Consider the following 26247-nt stretch of genomic DNA (forward strand, 5'->3'; position numbering starts at 1 on the left):
ATCTGACAGCTGTAAGCAGAAGAGGGTCGTTGACCCTTCAGTCGACTTGTTAGAATGTATATGTTAATGTTACATGTCTTTTGGTCTCAATATATTATTTTTTAAAGCATCTAATTTTCCCTTTCAATCAGTCAATCATTTATTTGAATAAACGTAGGCACAGTTATAAGTTTGATGTTGTAGAACAATGCAGCTTAGCTAACTGACAAGACTTATTAAATAATCAAAATTCGTCTGTGTAATTTGAGAACACGAAGAAATCATATTACCATTTTTTGGGTTATGCTAATTTATTTTAACCGTTTGTTTCTTAACAAAATAGGTGCCTGTAATAACAATTCCAGTTACGTTATCATTTTCCTGTAAATTGGATACAGTTTAATCGTTAATTAGACGTCGCGTCGGTAGCTGTGGTACTATTATATTTGTTTGTTTATAACTACTCGTAGACAACTATAAATACACATTTTATTTATTTACTTATTATGTACCACATAAACAAATAACATACAAAACTTTTACTAATATAATAAATATATTAATGGCATTGTAAGTTTGTAATGCAACTACAGTACACGTAAACAAAGATGAAACAGCATATATTGATTTTTAAGATTTATGTAAAGAATGTTATTAAACGATAACAACAATAAATAAGGTTTCCAAAACAAAATTACCAAATTATGCATATAAACTATTAGGTCACCAGTGTATGCAGAGTTTTACTTTTTATTTACATGAAATACATCTCTCGCTTCATCTACGTTCGTAAAGATCTTGACTTTGAGATTAAATCCTGATTTCGTTTACGATCTAGCTGAATTACACACGCCTTTCTAGGTTAATACAATGATAGTATTTACGTTCTAATGAAATTTAATACCCAAGGAGCAGAGACAAAATCTTAAAATAATTACCTACCTATTGAAAAATAATACAAACCGCGCGCATCATCGATTTAATAGTAAAGAATATTTTGAGATTTTGAATCTGCAGAACCAGTGAGGGAGGTTTCTAGTAACACGATAGTTAAGTAAGTCGTATGTATAATATTCATCATTACACTTGGTATTCCAATAGCCAAATGTATTTGGCACTCAATATTTAGGGGAACGGTATTCCTTAGCGAAAAAAAGATATCGTAGTGATGGGTCGGGCACTCTCGAGAGTGTTTTTGGTAGATGTCACTATACTGCATGATGGGAACCTCGTGAAAGCCTAAACCGAGAAGAAGGAAAAATGTCTCGACTTGGGTCACAAGGTGACCGAAATGTGGGAAGTGACATCGACCGAAATCATCACAATCGTTCTGTCGGTGAAAGGTCTTATCTCGACTACTCTGGAACAACACCTCAGACAGTTGGGATTCCGAGGCGGCTCACTCTCGAGAAGGATGCAGAGAGCGGTGCTCTTAGATACTGCCCGCAAAATATGCCGGTTTCTCTCCCTGGGGCTCTGAACTATGGCCGACTGTGCTTCCGCCGGGGGTTAGTTTGCCAGATGGCAAACTAATCCCTTCTAAAGGAGAGGAGATCCTCTCCTTTAGAAGGGAGATGTGAATTTTAGTTTGAAGAAATATAATAATATTAACGTTTATTTAACAAAACAGCAGGCGGCTAGTTATCACTATACATCATACACATACAGAAATGAATGTTATCGTTTGTTAAAAGAGTCGCAGCTCAGCATTGTGCAGCAGTGGATAGACTACAGCGCTGATTATCAGCGGGGCACCGGGTACATTCACCGGGGTTTTACATCGACTTACGATCGCCTGTTCAACACGAATTGGGATCTTTCAAAACCGTTACATTATACGAAAATTGCAATGAATGTATATCTTGAAATAAAATTATTTAAAAATATTCTCAACCTTGCACAAAAAAAAAAAACTATTTTAAATAATAACAAATAACATAAAATAAATTAAGTAACCCGAAACGCCTGAACTGATCTTTATAAATTGTAGCTAAGAATTATCTCGGACACGTCAGCTTTCAAACAAAAAATAACCGCAACATATTCGGCCCGTAGGAACGTTAAACTTATAACACCCCTCTCTTTGCATTGCATTTAATCATATAATTAAATTGAGAATATCTTTTTTTAATTCGGTTGAAAGCTTTTTCTCGAAAAAGAGGTCTTATTTGTGGTAAGAAATAATGTTCAGGCGCCTGTCAGTTTTAAAACAGGATAGTCCGGTCGCTTGCGCGCATTGCTATTTGAAATCAACTGTTTTTAAAAATAGGAGGTTTTCAGTTTAATTTTTCTGTTAATTCTTTACAAATTTCCATTATTTATCCCCTTGATATGAAGACAGGATGAGGTCCAACTGCATCTATGGTCATCATGGTAAATAGGGATCTAGTAAGAAAAACAACAAGTATACAATTTGTATTTTTATTAAAATTTTATTTTTTACTAACTTATAATTAATATTTACAAAGTTTAACTAAAGTTCAGTGAGGTGGGAAGATACATGTGATATCATTTATTTTTTCGATTTTATATACGAAAACTTACTTATAATAAATAATTAAATTTTTTTATATAAATTAAAGTTATAAACAAGCTGATGAAAAGTGGGAACCATCACTTTTAAAGCATTTGTGTATGAATATTGACACAAATATTAAACAGTGAATAAGATATTTATCTCGTCTGATATCTCTATTACTCGTAGACACGGACAGCATACGATACACTGTTTATGCTAGGAACAGCGACGTATGACATGTTGGCATTCCTGAGGCCTAAGTTGTTTTTTTTAGTACTTACGTTACTATAGGAAGTTCAGTTTAAAATTTCATGCTTTTAAATCTATCAGCGAGGTGATCAGCTACTCTTTTGTTTTATACCTATTACATCGATGATTTGTATAATACTAAAGCATATTTTCAACGTTTGGCTTAATTTATTTAACTAATTAGTTATCAAATAAATGTACTTATTTCGTACAGTATCGACCCACCTTCACCACTAACATTTGCGAATTGACTAGAATATCTTGGAATGATCAATTGAAAATGAACACAGGGCGCCGGACGCAGCAGCGTGGGGCCGCGGCGTCAGGCGAGGAAGGCGTCCGTCTCGTCGGGCGGCGGCGCGTCCGCGCTCAGGTACGTGGTGTCGGTGGCGGCCGACGGCGGCGCCGCCCACGACACCCAGCGCGCCTGCGGACACCACGCCTCCACTTACCAAACTTATAAACTCGCGCGCCTCGTACGCACACATAACATTTAAAGTCAATCTTTAAAGTTCCAATGACATGACACGCTGAATAATGTTATGTGTGGTCAGTGTATCCGTCAGGTTATTTAGGACTGAAGCGGCCGAGATCCCGGGGAGACAGTGTAAAGAATTCCCGAGTCGGCCTCACGCATTCGGATTTGGAAAATTAGGTGTCAACAATTTTAGAACACGTGGGTTACATTCAGAAGGTGAACTACCGGGGCACGTGTTCCGGTCGTACTTAGCATGATTCGAGCAGGGTATCGAGAGAAGTGGCACGCGTAGGATGGGATGAGGAGAGCGGCACCTCTGCGCGGTCGGCGGGCAGGCGCCAGGGCGGCCAGGGCGGCCAGGGCGCGTCGCCGTCCAGCGGCAGCGCGTCGAGCGGCACGTCCAGGCACGGCGCCAGCAGCCGCGGCGAGTCCGCCAGGAACGCCGCCACCTCCGACGCGTTCGGCCGCGCCTTGTAGTCCTGCTGCCAGCACGACTTCATCAAGCCCTCCCTGGCATTGACATAGTTTGCTTTTAAATATTATACTAATACTTATTTGAAATATATTGTAAAAAAAAAATATTATTCTAAAACGTCGTAAAATAGGCAATATAGTAGTACAACAATGATTTTATTTTTATAGGTAATTTAGTTACCACTACACTGCACTATATTTTTTGGCCAGGAATAATACAGCATGCATTATAATATGTAGGAAGTTACAAGTAATTGTATTTCCTAGATACTGTTTACTAATGATAACTGTATGCTTCTAAGTAACATAAATAAATAATTTTAAAATTAAATGGTACTAAAAATATTTATAAAGGCCTCTGTAGTCGGTCAAGCAGCCCGTTTAAACACGATTTTTTGCCATTATTCAATAAAAATAAAATGATGATAGAGCGACTCGTCCATCTTATGATATTTAACTATATTTACGGCTCGAGTTGCTCGACCGTATACGGACCCCGTTTTATGTTGTACTCACAGCTGCGGCTTCAGCCCCGACGGTAGTTCGAGAGTCTGACCGGCTTTGACCCGAGTCAGTACTTCGCTGTTACTCAAGCCTTGAAACGGCAGCGAACCGAACGTCACGATTTCGTAGAGCAGCACGCCGAAGGACCAGACGTCCGAGGCCGGCGAGAAGACGCCGAGGGCGAGGCTCTCGGGCGCCATCCAGCGCACCGGCAGCATCCCCTTGCGGCTGAAGCGGTAGTAGTCGTTTTCAAAGACGAGGCGCGTCATGCCAAAGTCGGCAAGCTTAAGAACGCGGTGTGCGCTGACGAGGCAGTTACGCGCCGCTACGTCGCGGTGCACGTAGCGCAGCTGCGCCAGGTACGACAGCGCCCGCGCTGCGTCCAGCGCCATGCTGGTCAGCTGTCGCGCCGACACCTCCTCGGCCGCCTCCTGCCCCGCCTCGCCGCTGTCACCACCGCCGCCGCCGCCCGAGCATGCCAGGTGCCGCCGAGCAAGGAGGTAGTTTTTCAAGTCGCCGTACAGCATGAATTCCATCACGGTGCATACTGGTTCAGTTTTCGTGACCACGCCTAGCAAACGAATTATATTCTTGTGATCGAATCGCTTCATTGCTTCCGCTTCCGAGAGAAAGTCGAGTTTTTCCTCTGTGGTCGCGCCGGCCTTCAGCGTCTTTACGGCCACGGCCGTCCAGCCTCGGTCCTCGGAAAGCAAGGCGTGCCCGCCGTACACGGTTCCGAACGCGCCCGTACCGAGCTTTCTATTTATGACCACGCGTTCCCGGGGCACTTCCCACCGGTCGAGACCTCCCGGTTTTAGGCCAAATGTACGCATATCCAGGGCCGCGAGACGGGCTCGGTACTCCATTTCTGCGCGACGTTTGCAATGTAAAGCGACACCGATTAGTAAGCATATCAACGATGCGAGTAAAATCGAACTGAGCACTATAAACGCCGCCCGGCAGTCGCTATGTAGAAAATCGGCGAGCGGCTGGATACCGCATCGTTCCCCACCGTCGTCGGGCTGGCGACCGTCTGCGGTGTACCAGCGCAGCGCATTTTCGTCAATCGTAAGCGTGCCGTTCTCCCAGTTACCGACTCGCCGGCTCGTACCATTAGACCACTGTCGTAATACCAAAGGCGACGAGCGTGCTCGAACTCCACCGGCCGAGGTCCACTCGAAACGACCCGTCAGACCGACGTACTCGGTAGTTGTAACGTTTTCGATCAGCATTCTGTAAATGTAAAAAAAAAAGTATCAATAAACGTAAACGGCTCTTGAGGTACTAATATTCGTTTTACATGGATTTAATCAGGAGAAGATAAATTTACTGTGTAATTTTAGAACTATTTACTGTGACCTGGTCGTTTTGACTTATAATAATTAAATGAACGGGGAATCTGCAACAGGGTTGTGCAGCACGGTCCCGGGTCTCACCTGACTAGTTCGGGCCGGTGCAGGTCGTCGAGCGCGGCCGGGTAGACGGTTAGCACGTGTCGCAGGGCGCCGGCCCACAGTCGCATGGTGTCGTAGAGCAGCGCGGCGGAAGCGCCGGGCGCGGCGCAGGCCGGCGCGGCGCAGGCGGCGGTCCCGGCCGCGCCGCAGCAGCGCACGCGCCAGCGGTGTTGCCAGGCGGCGGCGCCGCGGTCGCGGTGGCCGCCGTCGTCCCAGTCGGCCTGCCAGCGCGGCGCCACGGCCACGTGCCCCTGCGCGAGGCGGCGCAGGCGCGCGCGCGAGCAGGCGTGGCGGTCGGCGGCGGCGGGCGCCAGCCAGCCGGGCGGCAGCGCGCCGGGCAGCAGCCACACGGCGCCGGCGGCCGGCGTCAGCCCCGCGGCGCCGCCCGCGCACAGCGCCGCGCGCACGGCGCGCGCGTCCTCCAGGCACGCCCACACCACGCGCACGTTCAGGCTCGCCACGCGCTCTGCCCACTGCCGGCGCAGTTTACTCGTGTTTAGACCAAGATCTGGATTATAAATTCCTTGATACCTATTTTATGTATGCGGAAACGGCGAGACGCTATCTGCTATTACTCTACTATGTTATAAAAGTGTACTAGTATTCTATTATCATCGCTCATGAAGATTCATTGAAAGCTACACAGGATAATTAGAATTAAACCGCGTAGTATATGCACTGTTGAACTATCTTTAATTTAATATTATACACCACTCCTCTTTCCGAGTAGTTCTGGCATGGAATAGGCCATTCGTTCCATTCCTGTAGATGTCATAAGAGGCAACTTAGGGAGGGCGAGGAATGGGCAGTAGCATCTCTCCTAAAGCATCTCCAAAACCTAACTACGATTATCAATTCGCCTGCCAAATGTGACAACTACTGACAGAACCCCCGACGGAGGGACAGTGGAAAGTTAAGGCTGATATGATAATGATGATGACTACTCTTTAGTACTGATAAAGGAACAATGCTGCTGTATATTAATTACAACTTAACAATAAATAAATTGCCTGCATGTTTAAAATGTCTTGAGAACTTGTTAGCTGATTTGCTCTTATATTGTAATCAAATTCTTAAAGTTGTTGCTAGTTAATATTTTAAGAAATTATCAGGCATTGGAGAATAGAATAATATAGATATTAATAAACAATAAAAAAATTACCCGTTTAATAAGCTCATCATGAACTTCAGTGCCACTGTCCGGCAACTCAACATGTACGATAATGTCGGCTTGAAGTCGTGTATCATCGAGGAAGGCTCGCGTGGCCGGTTCACTGATGACGGCTAGTCGGCGCCACCCAAAATGCTTTAAAAGGGACGCAAATGTTTCGGCGTAAAGACGCGCATCGCCAGCGGCTAGCAGTGTGAGTTCAGCAGCGGGAGGCGGCGGCGGCGCCTGCGCGGTGTACGCCAACACTGGCATCATATGCGCCGGACTTAGCCGTACGACGTCGGCAAATGCCGCGCCACAAGCCGGGCCTGCAACGGCCGACAAAGCTCCGTACTCGCCGGTGCCGAGAGCGTCTGTCAAGTACTTGTATGCCTGCGGAGCGGAGCAGCCATCATCTGTCAGTTCTGTTTTGAATCGCGCAACTTGGGGCGCGCTTTCTTCCTCGAGATCCTGCTCAGCGAGCGTCGCAGCTGCAATTAGCGCCCTCGCGTCGTACGCCTGTCGCGACGTATTCGAAGGTAAAAGCACCGCAGTGCGCACTTCCCCCGGTGACACCACTTGAAGGCGCGTATTAATGTAAGCTTTAGCAGCTTCTTGAGGTCCGCTAGTGCGGGCTTGAATGCTGAGTTCCCGCAAGTCTTGAGTATCGAGATGCAAGCGTGCAAGGATGCGAAGGGTGCTCGGAGATCGCGCTAATAAACGAGCATTTACGAGCTTAATGAGCCGCCGTGGCTCAAACGGGCATACTCTCTCGGCTTCGCAGGGCGGGGGACCGAGGTGGGTAGCGTTAAGGTAGGCCAGCTCGGTGAGATCGGGAGCATGATCACACACCAAAACAGGCCGGTGAGCGGCCAGAGCTTTAGTGATAGTCACGAGGTATGGTCCAAAACCGATCACGCGAGTATGCAAATTTCGTTTTTTAATGACGTCAGTCAGTATTTTGACTTCACTGTCATCACTGGTGAGTATCGTCGCGCAAGTAGAATTTTTTTCAATACAATGATGAGGTGTGAATTCCGCTACTGTGCAGTTTGAAGATTCACAGAAAACTCTGAAATGAAAATATAAGGCACCCAATAAGAATAAAATAAAATTCTCATTTTTAATACAATATTTAATTATGTAGATACTCACTCGGAAATAGGGGCGAGGTGTTCAGGCAGCAGGCGGTACGCGGCGGCGGCGTTCTCATCGGCGAGGTCCAGCAGCGAGCGCAGCGGCGGGCGCGTGGCGAGGCAGGCGCGGCGCGACGGCGGCGCGGCGTCGCCGAGCTCCTCCAGGCCGCCGTCGCGTAGCTCGGGCGGCGCGGGCGCGCCGGTGGCGGGCACCGGCAGCAGCGCGGCGTGCAGCGCGCCGCCGGCCAGCGCACGCAGCGCGGCCGTGAGGCAGGCGGCGGCGCCGGGCGCGGCGGGCGGCGCGGGCGCGGCGCAGGCGGCGGGCGGCGGCGCGGCGCGCGCCCGCACGCCGGCCGCGCGCATCCTCAGCGCCGCGAACTGCGCCAGCGCCTCGCCGCTCTCCCACGTGCCGTCCGCCGACACCGCGCTCACTATTACTGTCGACTCGTCGTCATCTTCTCCACCCTGTAGCCCTGTTTAAATGTATCTATTAGTATTTTAGTGCTCTTGTATGCCCCTCGGAATGACAAACGAGCTTGCAGTTCACCAAATTAAAGGTTAAGAGGCGGCATAGGCCATGTTTGCCATGGGCCACCGCCCACGGCCTAGCGGTCGACGGGACCTCTTTTAGAATTTTACGTTATTAGACATACCTGTTCCGGAGGTGGTGCATGTTAATTGCAAGAGAAGAAGTAGCGTGCAGGCGCTGAGTGCGAGCGCGGAGGACCGCCGGCCTGCGGACATCACGTGACCATCGGCCGCTCGGTGCAGTGGCCGCCACGCAATACATTTACTTCAGCGCTGTCCACATACACATTATATTATTATAACAATAGACTTAGGTAGGGGGGAAAGGGATTGTTAGTAATGGAGTTTGACAGCCTCATTGCTACCAATATGCCTATATATTAGGTCGACCTCCACGTAGTTCCCCCTGGAAACCATCGTGAACAATTCTTGTTGAATTCGTCACGATGGGCTAACTGACCTGCTTCATCCTCACCTATCATCCCTCACTGGTGCCCCCCCGGTGTATACCGTTAGCGCGGGTGGGGTTACCATTCCATTATCACCTATTAAAAAAAATATATACTTAGGTAGTTAAAATATTTCATGGTAATTGTATATAACAAAAATATTTTAATTTCTTACAAATTTACTGTGGGCACCGCGACTCTTCCATCAAGTAACTTACATGATAGAATCACGTTGCCAATCAGAAACCGGTTTGACCTTTCTGACCGTAAGAACACAATGCTATTAGGTATTGAGTTTAAGATATGCTTCGCCAGTTCGGCACTATAAAGTTATTAGATCCACCTTTTTTATTTTACATTTGACTCAAGTATAGTCATATCAGCTTTAGAAGTTGGGTCCGCCATATTGAAAACATCCCTTCTTTGTTGGTTGGAAAAAAGTGATCCCACTTGAAAGTTACTGTAATATATACGGGTATTTTTATAGTTTAAAACATTTTACTGATATATATTGAAAGTCCTACATATTTGACAGTACCAGATAATAGATATTCCACTAGATCCTTGTGGGGTAGGCAGAGAGAATTTAGAGCTAAAGAGCCTTTGTCTTGACCTACGAGGATGTTTCTTGCTTCAACCACTTTCTGATGATTTGTAATATAACTTGGAAAGGCGAACACGCTGACGGCTGAACTTTGATGAAAAATATTAACTGTCGTTAGAAATATTAATGTATACAGAACTATGGACATCACAGAATTGACTGTAATGCCCACGATATCCCTTGTGCGTTGTGGTCTCTGAAGACCAACGGACCATTCACACACGTAGGTACCAATGCAGATAAATTTTGCGTATTGCTATCAAAAAACTTTCTTCTATGGTAAACAATTAATATCACAGAACAACATGACTTCTGCCGTTACGAGTGACGTGAGCAAAGCACGGTTTGTATTACTGGAATACTCGCTCCGAGTGCTGTAGTAGCACTCGAACTCGAGTGTTCTCCAAGCACGAGCTACTAACGCAGGTGCTACTTGAGAGTTTAACCAAATCGTTTACGAGTGTAATGCAATGCAAATACGCGTACAAATTATTTTACAGTTCTAGCCTACTAATATTATAAATGTAATAGTAGTACAAGAATCCTCTAGTAATATTAAAAATATGCAAGTTTGAAAAGACATTGGTCGAGTGCCAGTGAAAGTAAAAAGAACAGTGATATAGGTGGTGTGTAGATAGGTAACCTGTGGCGAAGTTCTGAGGGCGCCGGCGTGCCTGGACCTGCCGAAGGCAGCAGCTGATGCGACCAGGTATGTGGCAGAAATCCAGTGGAGTGGAGCGTCGCAGGGGGCCGGCCGTGCGAGTGGCGGGCAGAGCGCTCGCTGCGCCCGCGCACGCGCTGTCATTCGCACCGCAGCGCCTGTAATGATTGCATATAATGATAAAATCGTAAATTTAGTCATCGGCCCCGAAATGTAAAATGGACGATCGATAGAGGCACTATCGACGGCAACCACGCGTCGGTTATTTCATTGGTTAAAATCCACGCGTATGTACAAATGTCGTGGGCAACAGCTAATTTCTCATACGAAATGTGGTTCTATTAAGTAATCAGTGATGAAATATTGTACATAACTTTTCGATATTAATCATGTAGTATTAAATATGAATTAATTGTCCATCAAACTAACGAGCCATTAACATTACAGATAAATACTATAATGATGGAAAAATACGTATTGTAATTAACAGCAAACAAAAAATACTGTTAGATGATGATAAATAAATCATTAGAAAGTATTATAACTAAATGGAGTGATTACAGCTTTGTTCTCATCAGAACACAGGCTGATTGCTATTGATTAAATAATGTGTTGTTGTAAACATTGTATATTTACCTAATGGCCACTATGCTAACATAGTGTTTGTAGTTATATATCGTCACCTTTATGGTAAACTTACGAAACTGAAAAAGATACACTTTACAGGGGAACGTTTTGGAACATTAGAATGCAAATAACTTGTGACCGAAGACTACTGTAAAAGATCATGCTAACATTTTAGTTTTAAAATCCTGTTTTTTATTGAATGCGCATAATTAATTTTTATTATATTACAAGTATCAGAAATAAATGCATATTCGTTACTTTGCACCTTCATACATGAGAGTTTGTAGGTGGTAGAGCCACGCTGTAATACCATATGGTATTGCAGCATGAATGGGCCGGCTCGACCGGGGAAGTACCACACCCTCACAGAATACCGACGCTAAGTGGCTGCACTTTTAGTGCGACCACATTCCGTATGGTGAGTGAGGGAGTCCGAGGCCCATCCTATACCCATCCCTTTCCTTATCCTAAAATCCTCCCCCAACTCCGTCCCCCCATCTTTCAATACCATGGCAGTGGAATTTAAAAAAAATAACGTACCCCAGGGAGGTACCAGCAGCCATGTTGCTGGAGAATCCTCCCTCGAGCAACCACGCTCGGGCTGCCCTGCGTATTCGGGGGGGGGCAAAATTCCGCTCTATGGGACCAAGGGCAAACAGAGCAAGACTTCTGCGGCATCCCCTTTGCTCAATGTGAGCCTCTGTAATATTAGGGAATTCATTCAAACCTGAACGCTGTCCACCACCACCTAGAAACGGCGCGGCCGGCATTGCTCTTCCTCACGGAGACACAGATATCCCCTCCTAACGAAACATCATACCTGACCTACCCGGGGTATAAGCTTGAACATTGTTTTGTTTCGCGTGCCGGTGTATGTGCGTATGTCAGAGAGGATATCTGCTGTCGACGCCTTGGGACTCTTGAAGGTACGGACCTGTCCATTCTATGGCTGCGCGTAGATTGCAATGACCATCCCCGCATCTATGCGTGCCTATACAGGTCCCACAGCGGTAACACTGAAACCGACCAACTCATTGAGCACGTCCAAATGGCTACAGATTCCCTGCTTGAGCAGATTCCTTCCGCTGAAGTCGTGATTGTTGGCGACTTTAATGCCCACCATGCCGAATGGCTTGGTTCGCGTACAACCGACTATGCGGGAAGATCTGTTCATGACTTTGCTTTGGCTTATGGTCTGACACAGCTTGTTTCCTCGCCTACGCGAATCCCTGATGTGTTGGACCATTCACCTTCACTGCTGGACCTTCTGCTTATTAAAGAGAATAAAGAGAATTAGCAAAGAATAATATATTTTATGTTACAATCAACAACCATATATAAACATCTAGTTACCATAGCGACCTAAACACAGATATATAATTACACTGATTTAAGATCACTAGACGTGCCACATACTGGAAGTGCTTCCATAACATTCCCTCTCCTTTTTCAAGCCAAACTCATTATATAACTTTATTAGCCTAGGCTTGTAAACAGGCTTCGTAAGAATATCGGCAAGCTGTTCTTCAGTTGGTACTTCTTCAATAGTAAATTCTCTTTCACATACACAGTGTCTTACATAGAAGTGTATCAGCTTTATGTGTTTTGCTTTATGGTATAGTTTATGGATTATGTACTTATTTGACTGTAGACTCAATGCGTAGAGTAGGCATATTAAGATTAATTTTTAATTTTAAATACCCATTTGCATTGTAATCCTTTTCTGTTCTTTAGCAAATCTGTCATTTTTAATGTCTCATTCTCATATGATGAATTTATTTCTTTATTCATTGCCTCAATCCACTTATCCTTTTCAGGACTGTTTAAGACTTTTTGGTATAAAGATGACTCAGAAACAGATATAGCCTCATTAATAACTTCCTCAAAATTGAATCTCTCAGGGAGTTTAATTCGGTTACGATCACGAAGTTGTCGCCCCATCGTTGCCTCTATTTCATTTTCATCCCTTTCATTATCTTCTTTAAACGATTTAATATTTTCATCCCTACCATTTGTCTCTATAGGTGAATTTAAATGAGTTCCACAATTTGCACAAGGTATTGGTAGTACATATGTTTTATTTCCTACTGGCTCTACATTAGGTTTTTCTGGAGGTTTGTCAATCTTGCGTTTTTCTAGTAAAGATTTCTCATCAAATACTACATCACGTGATCTCATCAATTTCAGATTTTTCACATCGTAAACGCGATATCCTTCATCTCCATCATACCCAATAAGTATTCCTTTCTCGGCTTTACTCTCTAACTTTTTCAATCTTTTCTGTTTTGGGATATGTACATAGCAATTGCATCCTATAATTCTGAGATGATTTATTTTTGGCTTTTTATTATACCATAGCTCATGCGGTGACTTTCCATCTACTGGAGTTGGCCCCGTTCTATTGAGTATATAGACTGCAGCTTTAGATATTTCAGCCCATAAACCTTTTGGTATCTCATTATGAGCATGCATAAGTGCTCTTGACATCTCCACAATTGTACGATTCTCTCTTTCAGCAGAACCATTTTGTTCAGGAGTATATGGCATTGTCAACATTTGCTTTATTCCAAATTCTTTCAAAGTATTACGTACCTGTTCGTTATCAAATTCTCCTCCATTATCGCTCAACAACCCTTGAATGACGTGTCCAGAAGTATTAACTTCAGCTAGAAATTCCTTCAAGCGAGCGTGTACCTCTGACTTGTGTCTCAAAAAGTAGATCCAACGATATTTCGAGTATTGATCTTTAAACAGAACATAATATTTAAATTTTGAAATTGAATAAGAAAATGGTCCACATACGTCTGTGACAATTAGCTCTCCAGGTTTGGTAGCTTTAGGTCTTTCTCCGAACTTCTTTCTGTGGCTCTTGCCGAAGAAACAGCCTTCACAAATGTCAGCAGAACTGGAATCTAGCCTTATTCCAAGCTCTTTTTGTATTAATTTAGCTACATGACGACAATTTTGGTGCCCTAAGCGTTCATGATACAGCTGAAGATTCTGTAGCGTCCATAACTGGTTTGCTTCATTTTTAGGCATTAATAGTTTTACATTTAATTTATATAAACTACCATGCTCCTCACGATTTCCAACTAAAATCACTTTACCATTATTCTTCATACAACATGATCGTTGTATACTTGGTACATACCATACATTAGTCAATGTTATCAACTGTTTTTGTCCATTTATATCAGCTTCAAGTTGGATAGAACCTTTGCCAATGGCTTCAATTCCGTCCCCGTTAGCAGTCGTAATTGTATGAGGATCATGAAAGTACTCGAAAGACTGAAATACATCTCTCCTATTAGTTACGTGACTTGTCGCGCCGTTATCTACGTACCATGATTCTTTATGAAGATTTTTATCATTGCAAGCTAGAGCTAGACCTGTCGACATTACTGCATTCGTAGATTGCTTTTGAGGTTTTGGAGGTCTACCATCCGCAATCCACTTTTTACATGACCTGACTTTGTGAAACCCTTCTCCACAATAGTTGCATTTGAACTTTTTCTTCTTACTTTGCTTCTCATTACGTTTCTCACCTCGTACCATAAGAAGTTCATTGCTACTTTCACCTTCATCTATATTTTTCTTTAAAGACCTTTCATATGCGCACAGCTGAGTAGTCAAGTTCTCTATCGTATGATCATTCACTGACATCAAGGCCCAACTAGATTTAAAATTGAAGTACTCCTCAGGAAGTGAATCCATAATTTTACATATCAACAACATCTCTGGTAGTTCGGTTTTACCTTGTTTCATTAAGATCAGATTTACTTCATGCCATAAATTCTTTGCTGTAGTCAAGTGTGTCCCCATATCGTGAGTAGGATCAAGCTTGTATCCAAAGAATTGCATGCAGACATCATAAAAGCGATCTTGCGATACTCTTTCATAAAGCCGGTTCAGTTCATCCCAAGCTTCTTTAGCTGTAGTAAAACGCATAACTTTGGCGAGCATTTTCTCTGTCATATTGGTGGTGAGTAGTAAAAATGCAGTGCTATTGATTCGCTCATAAGCATCGTACTCTGCATTATAAGTCGATATAGCTCCCGGTGTAGCAGTGGTACTTGGATGTGTTGGCTTTGTGAGTGTCCCTTGAACCGCTTCCAAGGCTCTGGCGTGTGTTCTCAACAGCATCAACACTTGAAATTTCCAAGTGGTCCAGTTAGTTCCGTCGAACGGTCGAATGTCGAGTTTTACATTTGTAGACATGTTTACACTCTCTCCGAACCTTTGTTCTTTACAAACTATCTATTTACCGAGGTCGCGAACGCTCTGCTACCATATTAAAGAGAAATAAAGAGAATTAGCAAAAAATAATATATTTTATGTTACAATCAACAACCATATATAAACATCTAGTTACCATAGCGACCTAAACACAGATATATAATTACACTGATTTAAGATCACTAGACGTGCCACATACTGGAAGTGCTTCCATAACACTGCTGACCACCCACCCAGACAACTGTGTGATCTCCGTCGAAGCCCCGCTTGGATTGTCGGATCACTGTTTGGTGCGGAGCGAAGTGCCTCTTACGAGTCCAACTCCACCTCGTTCTACGGGTAGACGTCGCATTTGGCACTACAGGTCGGCAGATTGGGATGAGATGCGGATTTTTTTCGCATCTTACCCATGGAGGCAGGTTTGCTTTACACTGGATGATCCCGACGCCATTGCCGATTCCATTGCTGATGTGGTGCTTCAGGGAATGGAATTATTTATTCCTAACTCTGTGGTGCCCGTCGGCGGGAAATCCCAGCCCTGGTATGGAGCCTCCTGTAGAACAGCATCTCGTCTAAAACAGGAGTGCTTCCTAACTTGGGCTAAAGGTGTGGCGTCGCGAGATCCTAACACCAGTGCTCTTAAAAAGAAGTATAACTCTGCCTCTAGGTCTTTCAAAAGAGTTATAGCCACAGCGAAGTCAGAGCATATTAGTAGAATTGGCAAGAGATTGGCTAGTTTGCCCTCTGGGACTCGAGCTTTCTGGTCTCTTGCCAAAGCTGCACAAGGGAATTTCTGTAAGTCATCTTTTCCACCTTTGCGCAGGGAGGATGACTCGTTGGCCCAGAACGCTAAAGAAAAGGCCGATCTTCTTGGATCCATCTTTGCGTCAAACTCGACATTGGATGACGGGGAGAAACCACCACCGATCATCACGTGTTGTAGGAGCTCTATGCCTGACATTAAATTCACGCATAGCTCAGTGCGTAGAGCACTTTTCTCCCTCGAAATCCATAAGTCGAGTGGGCCTGATGGTATTCCTCCAATTGTGCTTAGGACGTGCGCACCAGAGTTGGCTCCGGTTCTTACGCGTCTTTTTCGGCTTAGCTACTCATCGGGCATAGTCCCAAAGTTTTGGAAGACTGCTCTGGTGCATCCGATCCCTAAAAAGGGGGATCGCTCTGATCCAGCTAACTATAGGCCCATAGCTATCACTTCCTTATTCTCGAAGGTTATGGAATCCATCATTAACCGTCAACTGCTCCGGTACCTAGAAGAGCACCGGCTGATCTGTGATCGCCAGTACGGCTTTCGACAGGGACGTTCGGCCGGTGATCTTTTAGCTTACTTAACACACCGATGGGCAGTGGCAATCGAGAGTAGGGGAGAGGCCTTAGCAGTTAGTCTGGATATTGCGAAGGCCTTTGATCGGGTGTGGCATAGAGCGCTGCTTTCAAAGCTACCTTCATTTGGGTCGCCAGTTTTCTCAAGGAACGTAGCATTAAGGTCGTAGTCGACGGAGCATGCTCTGATTTAAAACCTTTGAATGCTGGTGTCCCGCAAGGCTGTGTACTATCTCCGACTCTGTTTCTTCTGCATATCAATGATATGTTACAGATAAGTAATATTCATTGCTATGCAGACGACAGTACAGGAGATACATTATATACCGGTCATGCAAAGATCTCGCGAGCACATACCGATGAGTACCGGAATAGACTTGTGTCTGAAATCGAAACTTCACTCCATCAAGTTTCGATCTGGGGTGAACAAAATCTTGTCCAATTTAACCCCAAAAAGACACAAGTCTGCGCGTTTACCGCAAAAAAGACGCCGTTTGTCGTATCTCCTCACTTTCAGGGCACTTCCCTTGATAAAAAGTCGAGTCTAGGAATTCTGGGCGTTGATATATCTTGCGACGTCCAGTTTTGCGGTCATCTGGAGGAGAAGGCTAAGATAGCTTCCAAAAAGTTAGGAGTGCTCAATAGGGTGAGACGATATTTCATGCCAGAACACCGCCTGAAATTATATAAAGCCCAAGTCAGGCCGCATATGGAATACTGTTCTCACCTGTGGGCAGGAGCGCCACAGTACCAACTCCTTCCGTTAGACCGCATTCAAAGTCGGGCGGCTCGAATTATCGATAGTCAACGCCTTACTGTCCGACTTGATCCACTGAAACTGCGCAGAGATGTTGCATCTCTGTGCATCTTCTACCGAATTTATCATGGGGAGTGTTCTGAGGAATTGTTCGGATTGATACCTGCTGCTGATTTTCACCACCGTACAACCCGCCACAAACTAAAGTTTCATCCCAATCATCTGGACGAGTGGCGGTCTTCCACCGTGCGTTTTTCAAGGCACTTTCTTCCACGCACAACCATTCTTTGGAATCAACTTCCAGCAGCAGTATTTCCGAACCGATACGACAACATAACCTTCAAGAAAAGAGTATATTCCTTTTTAAAAGGCCGGCAGCACACCTGCAATGCCGCTGGTGTTGTGGGTGATCATGGGCGGCGGTAGTCACTTACCATCAGGTGAGCCGCATGCTCGTTTGCCCCCTGTGTTGTAAAAAAAAAAAAAAAAAAAAGTTTCTAGGTATTGAGTTATACAACAGCAAATCTACGAAAGTGGCAGATTCGTAAGTTGCTAAAGAAAATCGTTTATTTTAATATCTGGCAAACTAACGAAAGTGGCACTTTCGTAGATATACCAAGGTATAAATCACGTGTTTTGGAAAAAACTTCAGTTTAAATAACAACGTTATAGCAGTCATTCATGTAACATAACTAAATTAGAAAAGAAAAATTGATAAAATAATTATTGAAATTTTCAAATTAAAGTGTTTATTATATATATATATATATATATATATATATATATATATATATATATATATATAGGAAATACTATAAAAATATGCTAAGTAAGTTTACTTTTGGGTATATCACAAAAATATGGAGATTCGAGCTACTCGATTTCTTCAACCGTTAGAGATAGAAATTTGAAAATAAGCCACAATAAGTAGTATGATGCAAAATGTAGATTTTTAAAGAAATTTCAAATTTGAAAAAACACTGCAGATTCGTAAATTTGCCATAGAGGTGACGATATAAGGACCTCCCAACCCGTCCTGAACAAGTTCAGCTGTTCTACAATTATCAAGCTATTCACTAGTGTTAATCTCTAGTCTAAATTAGTGTGAATTTTATACTCTTCATTAAAACTTATAAATATTCTTCGGCGATCTTTTCTTCTGACGACCCGAACATTACAGTATTAGTTCTTTACGTATTCTTCAGTGCATGTCTAAATTAGTGTTTCGCCATAAGACGAAATTCATATTAAAAACTTCTCTCGATAGTTACATCGTAAATGGATTAATCAATTCACATACACATACATACTAATCTAATACCAATAAACATAAACATTATAATTGAATCTACATAAATATACAAAACACATATAATATATACTTAACATACACTTATAGTATTCATTAAGACGAGATAAACAAATAAATGCGTTCAAGCATCGCACGTCGGCGGCGGCGTGACGAATAAAAAAATATTTTATTTGTCACGCTCACGATTATAATCTCCAAAGGGGTAGACAGAGGTATTTGTCGACTGCTGTTGCAGTGAACGTAACACTACGTTTTCGTAAACATATGCATAACTACGTCTAAACAAATTATGTAACCAACTAATAATATACCCTATCAGGTCGACCTCCATGCAGTTCTCCTTGGAGATCATTGTAGTTAATTTTTACGGAATTCGTCACGAAGGGCCAACTGACCTGCTTTCATTCTCAACTTTCATCGCTCACTGGTGCCCCGCCAGCGTATACCGATAGCGCATACCATTCCTATATCACCCATTAAAAAAAAAACTCGTCATGAAAACCTTCAAAAAAAGAGCGCATTCCTTCTTAAAAGGTCGTCGATACACGTGCAATATCTCTGATGTTGCGGATGCCTACGGGCGGCGGTAATCACTTACCATCAGGTGAGCTACATGCTCGTTTGCTTCCTATATTGTAATAAATAATGGATGGTAATGGAATAGTAACTCCGCCTGCACTATCGGTATACATTGGCAGGGCACCAACATGGGGCGATAGACGTGGAAAAAGCAGGTCATGGATATCATCAGATAGTGATGGGGTTTCTCTCCCCAGAATCGTGTTTTTTTATGGATGAGATGAGGATGCAGTGATAACTCCGCCTGCGCTAACAGTACGTATACACTGGCGGGGCACCAGTGAGAGATGATAGGTGAGAATGAAGCCGCAGCTCAGTGAGCCTATCGTGATGAACACACCTGGAATTTAACACGATGGTTTCCAGGGAGAGGTCGACCTGACAGGGTATATTTGCTGGTAATGGAATAGGTAGTCCGCATTACTAACAATCTCTTCCTCTCCAAGAATCGTGTACTATATTAGTTATTGTGCTTCTTAGTTTTAGAATGCACTACATTACTACTTTCGTGGGGGGAAAGGGATTGTTAGCAATGGAGTTTGATAGTCCCATTGTTAGCAATATGCCCTATTAGGTCGATCTTCACGTGGTTCCCCCTGGAAACCATCGTGAACAATTCTTATTGAATTCGTCACGATGGGCTAACTGACCTGCTTCATCCTCACCTATCATCCTTCACTGGTGCCCCACCGGTGTATACCGATAGCGCGGGCGGGGTTACCGTTCCATTATCATCCATTAAAAAAAAAAAATATTTCGTCTTTATTAAAGGCTCTTTAACCTATTTAATCAAAGTGGGTTTCGAAGGACTAAAAATGCTAAGGTTTCTGCGTATCCGCGAATAAATCCGCGAAGGGGATAAAACAGATATTAAAAACTATAGACCTATTAGCATACTTAACTGCTTAGCAAAAATTTTTGAAAGTATAGTTTATAAACATATTTATTTTCACATGAAACCAGTTATAAGTAGCAAACAACATGGTTTTGTTACAGGCCGTTCAACAACCACCAACCTTTTGACATATATACATTATATCAATAATAGTTTTAATAAACATGTGCAGGTTGATTCGCTTTACACAGATTTCGCGAAGGCCTTCGATAAAGTTGACCACAATATTCTTTGCCGTAAGGCATATCATCTTGGTATTCACGGAGATCTTCTAAGATGGTTAAATTCTTATATTTCTAATCGAACACAATTAGTAACGGTTCAAGGTTATGATTCAATTCCCTATGAATCCACATCTGGAATTCCTCAGGGCTCAAATTTGGGACCTCTGTTATTTATTGTGTTTATTAATGATCTTGTAGAATCAATTTCGTGCAAATGTATTGCCTATGCTGATGATATTAAAATATATAATGAAATTTCAACTATAGAGGATTGTTTTGCTTTACAGAAAAATCTTAATAAATTACATGAATGGTGTATAAGTAATAATATGTACTTAAATATTACAAAATGCTACCTTATAACTTTCACTAAAAAGAAATTTCCGATTCAGTTTTCATATAATATTAATAATGTTTTAATGAGTCGCCAAACTGTTGTCAAGGACCTCGGAGTATGGCTGGATTCAAAGCTGAATTATTCACATCATTACGATTATATTGTCTCAAAAGCCAATAAAATGACTGGTTTCATTTTCCGAACCGCAAAACCTTTCCGAAATCCAATTAGTATATTAATCCTTTATTTTGCGCTTGTTCGAGCAGTTTTAGAGTATAATGCTGTCATATGGTCTCCCCAATATAGCACTCATATTGATAGATTGGAAGCTGTTCAGCGGCGCTTCCTTCGTAATTTAAGTTCAAAGCTTGGCATGAGACGTAAGCTATCTACATATGAAAGTCGACTAAATTTTTTTGGTATTACTACGTTAAAATCTAGACGTTCAATCCAAGATTTGAACACGCTATATAAAATTATAAACGCAAAGTGGGATGCTATCGATCTATTAGGCCATGTTCCGTTTAAAACAGGAGGTAATAAGAGAATATTAAAATTATTTCATGTACCTTATTGTAATAACAATGTAACTTTTAATGATCCTCTCTTCCGCATGTGCAGACTGTATAATGATTGTAATGAATTGGACATTTTTGCTTATAATTTAAATTCTTTTCTTAAAATGGCAAAAGAAGTGTCTGAGTTTAATATATAATTGTTCTCATTTTCTATAGTTATTATATATAATGTTGAATCTAGTATAAGCTAACGCTGTGCGTAGCAATTAATGGTATACAATTTTAAAACAATTAATTATAAAATTCATTATATTTAATTTAATGTGAATTGTAATACTGTTGCTGTGCCCAAATAAATAAATAAAAAAAAAAAAAAAAAATACTGCGTAGAGCAATTCGAACTGAGACCAATAGAGTGATAGGTGTATGACTTGACTAGGTCCGTGTCACTTTGAACAAAAACAATTTTGTGTGAAATGTATGCAACCAGAGAACTGATTTGAAAATTTAACATGTTCACGCCGGCGCGGGCCTCCGGTGGCCCGCGTTAGACTGTCTCATTGGACGGCGCGTACCACCGGTGGCCTGCACTAGACTGTCTTTTCTGGCGGCGCGTACCACCTATGGTACGTATTCGATGATGAACCGTAGCATCAATTAGAACGCCACATCGCAGCAAAAAACATTAGTCGGCCCCGGCGTGAACGTGTTAAAGCATCTAAGAGTTTTACAATACCTTTCGATATTCATATTTAGAATAGAGCCATATTATATTTTAGTCAAAACTAAGTGTTGTATGAACACCATAAATATTCATTATCATTATATTGTGTTGATATTTCTGAGTGTGAGTGGTTACTGGTTACATAAGCATGGGAAAAAGGTCATGTTTAAGCCATCTCCTTGTAGCATTATTAGATGACTTGTGTTATTTATTATATTGTAATACTTATGGAGCGTATCACACTAGACACGATCACATACTTTTGTATTATTTAAAAACATATACAAATAATTATATTAAAAGTACAGTCAATTTGAACATTAGAAATTAATTAAGCAACGTTGATTGAGCGCGTGTCTGGATGGGTAATAATTCTATTATATTTAATTCTTCATAGTCATCTCGAATCATATTTTAGATTATAGAAAATGAAGAGTTTGTACGTACTTAAAATCATAGAATATGGCATTATTTTCATTTATATTCAATAACTTTGAGACCTTATGCCTATAGTAGACGCAAGCCAATTATAACTTTATTGCATCGCTGTTTGACGTTTTTGCCTTATTGGCTTGTTATAGTGCGTTTATGGTATAAATAACATTTTTTTGCTATTACAGGTTTATGATCGATGGTTGCTATCTAAGTTATAGTCATATGAATTATTTTTTTTTATAACACAGGGCCAAATAAGCAGGCGTCTCTTTTGATGGTAAGTGATTACTTAGATACACCGCCCAACAGCATTAAAGGAATTTTAGGTGTGATTCCGGCCCATTGAAAAGGCCTTTTCTTGAAGATTAAGATTTGGTATCGGTTCGAAAATACTACTGCTGGTAGTTTTTCAACCAACCAACAGACGTTCATGAAGTAGATAAATACATATGTCAGCTTAAGAATGACAGTGCTCCCGGTCCAGATGGGTTAAGGCCCACCTTACTTAAGGCAATTAGAAAAGAAATAGTGGTTCCATTGACTCATATCATCAATCTCAGTCTATCAAATGGAATTTTTCCAAAACAATGGAAAAAACTCTGGTAATTCCGATACACAAAAACGGTCCCAAAGATTGTCCAGAAAACTACAGACCTATATCGTTGTTGACTATGTACTCTAAAATACTTGAAAAAATTGTAAATAAAAGGTTAATGGACTTTATTGAAATTAATAAAATAATCAGTGAAAAACAATTTGGATTTAGACGTAGTAAGTCAACAGAAGATGCAGTTAAATTACTTACAGATCTTATTTCTAAGCAACTTGATAACGGAAAAAAATGTGTTAAGGTATTTTTAGACCTCGCCAAGGCTTTTGATACTGTGTCAGTGCCTATTCTCTTGAAGAAACTTGAAAGCTGCGGTGTTAGAGGTATGGCTCTGGAATGGTTTCATAGCTACCTAAGCGATAGATGTCAGTGTTTGAGAGTTGGGGAATCTGTGAGCGAAGAACTATCCATCAATTTCGGCATTCCACAGGGAAGTGTACTTGGTCCGACGCTTTTTATTCTGTATATGAATGACATTCACTATGTAATCTTGCCTTCTGCAGATATCATTTGTTATGCCGATGATACAGCAGTAATTTTTAGTGATCACAATTGGGAATCCACAGTAAAAAATGCGGAAATAGCCGGATAGTAAGGCGCTGATCATTAATAATTCGAGCTGCCTAACGTTGAAAACGGTCTAATGGCAGAGGTTGGTACTATGGTGCTCTAGCCCAGAGGTGAGAACAGTATTCCATATGTTGGCGGACTTGAGCTTTGTGTCGACGTGAAATATCGTCTCACTCTACTAAGCACAACTAACTTTTTGAATGCTATCTTAGTCTACCTACTCACAAATAATCGCTAAACTGGTTATCGCTGGATATATCAACGCCAAGCATCACCAGACCCATCTTAATATTAAGGACTTCCATTAATGTATAGATTTGAAACTGGGGTGATACGACAAACGGTGTTTTTTTTAAAGCCTGCGCGTTTATATTTCACAAAACTTATTATTTCTTGTAATACAGGGTATATAATGGTATATTTTTATGAAGTAATCTAGACTATTGCGCGGATGAAGTCGCGGACACAATTAGCGTTATAATAAATAGCAATCAAGTCCACACGTTTGTAAGGCCGAGGTGTTCCCTGCAGTAGGCTATATATGTTAGGGATATTAATACCACAGATAATATAATACTATACTAGCTAATACTGACTACAAAAACTGATTGACTACGTAGATATATATTTTTGAGTGACAATGGTATGGTAACCGCGCCTGCGCTATCGGTATACACTGGCGGGGCACCAGTGATGGATGACAGATGAGGATGAAAGCAGGTCAGTTTGCCCATCCTGACGTAGTCAACTAGAATTAAACACGAGGGTTTCCAGGGGGAACCAAGCGGAAATCGACCTGTTAGGGTATATTGCTAACAATGGGGTTATTTGACCCCATTAATGACAATCTAAGTTTAGGTATACAGGGCTCTCACTTTTCAAGGCGCCTGAAAGAAATTGCTGTTCAGCGATAAGGCCGCCTTCAGTTGCATATTTATCTTACATGTGTGTAATAAAGTTTTGTTAATATTATTCATTTTGTTTGTGTACGTATTGTTATTGTGTAATCTTTACAACTAGTATAATTTGTAATTGTTAAACACATTAAACGCTATTATAATTTATAATTATAAACAAATCTCTTTCCCCTGCACGTAGAGCTGTTGACCGCTCCCGTTAGAGATTATAACTGATGAGGTACTTTTAACGAGACTTTAATAAGGAGCTTCTCTCTTTTTAAATACATTTCAATGATTCATTTTATAATTGAGACTGTGTACTCCTGTGTTGGTTCCATATTAATGTTGCCACGATTGAAGTAGGTACCCGGTAATTGATTTAAATTAAGTAGGTAGGTCGTTACGAGATATCATAATTGATTAAATCATTTTCTAGGAAAAATATCGTTCAAATTAACATATTTCATTTTATATAAACCTGTATATATTTATATTTATGACGACACGCATAGATAGGTACATGCAATGACAGACTGTTAATTTCAAGTAAAATTCCACATGCAAATTGTCTAGTTTCACATACATAGATAAACTAGGTAAGTATTTGGTAATTAAAACAATAATTGGCTCTTTTGTATCCAGGTACGTTTCTTGTTATAAGGCTGTCCGTGTACGACCGTGAGTACTAATGTTTTACTGTAACAGAGTACTTGGACACCTAACGCCACAGATAATATACTACTACTACTAACACAGATACTACTAACGCCTACCAAAATGAAAAAAAACACTATGAGTACCATCCTTACTGGTTATGTATAATAAAATCGTAACTGGTCGCTATCTGTACATGGAAGATATATAAGAGAAACTATTATAGGATAGAGGTTTTATGAACGCAATAGAATCCAATACAATGATTTTTTTAGAATTTTTGTTTCTCTGTACGTTTGTGCACGCTAATCTCAGAAACGGCTTAACCGATTTGAATACGGTTTATAGTAATGCATTGCGGTTTGCTCCGCTTAACATTTAGTGTTTGTTTTATTTCAATTGGTTCATAAATAAAAAAGTTATATCAATCTAAAGAATCACATTTGAAATGTTATGAAATAACCGATTAGTAAAATTGGTTGAAAGTTTATGAACGTATTAGGTACGCCATTGTCATTTAAGTATATAATACAATGAGGACTGAGTGATTGTTTAGAGGTCGTAGCTCTAATGTAAGTTAAGCAACCCCGGCCGTGGTTCCTACTAGGATGGGTGGCCACTATCCGTACTATATGGGATGGAGGCCTCTTTTTATCGCGGTCAGTAAATACGTCCCGGCCATGCGGACCAAGTCGCGGGCGAAAGCTAGCCCTGTTATAAGGACGAAGTAGCGGGTAAAAACTAGTTGTGTATACATCAACAATAATTATCGTAAAGATCCGAAGAGTGCAGTGACATTGCAGAGTTACGCTTATTACGCACATATTCAAAAGTTACGTACGAATTAAAATTCTGCGTAATAATGACAAATAAATAAGAGAATTTATTTTGATACTACTCGGCCTTGTTTCATAAAAACACATACATTTTGTTTATGATTAATATACTTGGCTCTATACATAAAAAAACAAAATAAACAACGTAATTATACTTACAAATGACACGAGAATGTTGCAACACTTGTAAGATGCAGTCGAGTAATTACACGAGTCACTAATTTGTCAACAACAACACTTTCAAGTATTCCGAACTCGACGAGAAACAGTAAGGGAACTGTCCGCTCCACTCGTGATTGCAGTCGATGTCAATCCAATTCACGGCCGGGCACTGGTGCAGGAGCAGAGCGGCCGAGCCAGATATCTCGTCGCGCGGATATATCGGAGCGCGGCGATAGAGTGCACGCGTACGATGAAAACGAGCGGCGCGTGTGCAGCACGACGTCGACTGCGCGAGACGCGACCCGAGCGGCGCGGCGCTCGCCCGCTCTACTCTCCGGAGCACGTGG

General features: G+C 41.8%; 1 protein-coding gene across 1 annotated transcript; it reads right to left on the reverse strand.

Annotated features, from left to right (window-relative positions):
• Positions 1 to 2386: 2386 nt before the first annotated feature.
• Positions 2387 to 26247, reverse strand: LOC113509252 (uncharacterized). The gene is made up of 9 exons (XM_052896931.1): positions 25898 to 26247; positions 10167 to 10342; positions 8596 to 8743; positions 7962 to 8415; positions 6819 to 7878; positions 5639 to 6129; positions 4215 to 5435; positions 3539 to 3734; positions 2387 to 3173 (listed from the first exon to the last, which is right to left on the reverse strand). The coding sequence occupies exons 3-9, from the start codon at positions 8684 to 8686 to the stop codon at positions 3069 to 3071; spliced, it is 3618 nt and encodes a 1205-aa protein (XP_052752891.1). The 5' UTR covers positions 8687 to 8743; positions 10167 to 10342; positions 25898 to 26247; the 3' UTR covers positions 2387 to 3068.

The sequence above is a fragment of the Galleria mellonella genome, unplaced genomic scaffold (genome assembly GCF_026898425.1).
Source record: "Galleria mellonella isolate WM207_F2 unplaced genomic scaffold, CSIRO_AGI_GalMel_v1 utg35081, whole genome shotgun sequence".
NCBI lineage: Eukaryota > Metazoa > Arthropoda > Insecta > Lepidoptera > Pyralidae > Galleria > Galleria mellonella.

What these genes read in the sequence shown, in the direction of transcription:
- LOC113509252 (XM_052896931.1), bottom strand. Translation starts at nt 8,686, where the DNA reads ATGTCCGCAGGCCGGCGGTCCTCCGCGCTCGCACTCAGCGCCTGCACG. An exon ending in ATGATGAGCTTATTAAACGG is followed by an intron (nt 6,130 to 6,818) that starts GTAATTTTTTTA and finishes CTGCGCCGGCAG; the next exon opens with TGGGCAGAGCGCGTGGCGAG. An exon ending in CACCGGCCCGAACTAGTCAG is followed by an intron (nt 5,436 to 5,638) that starts GTGAGACCCGGG and finishes TTACATTTACAG; the next exon opens with AATGCTGATCGAAAACGTTA.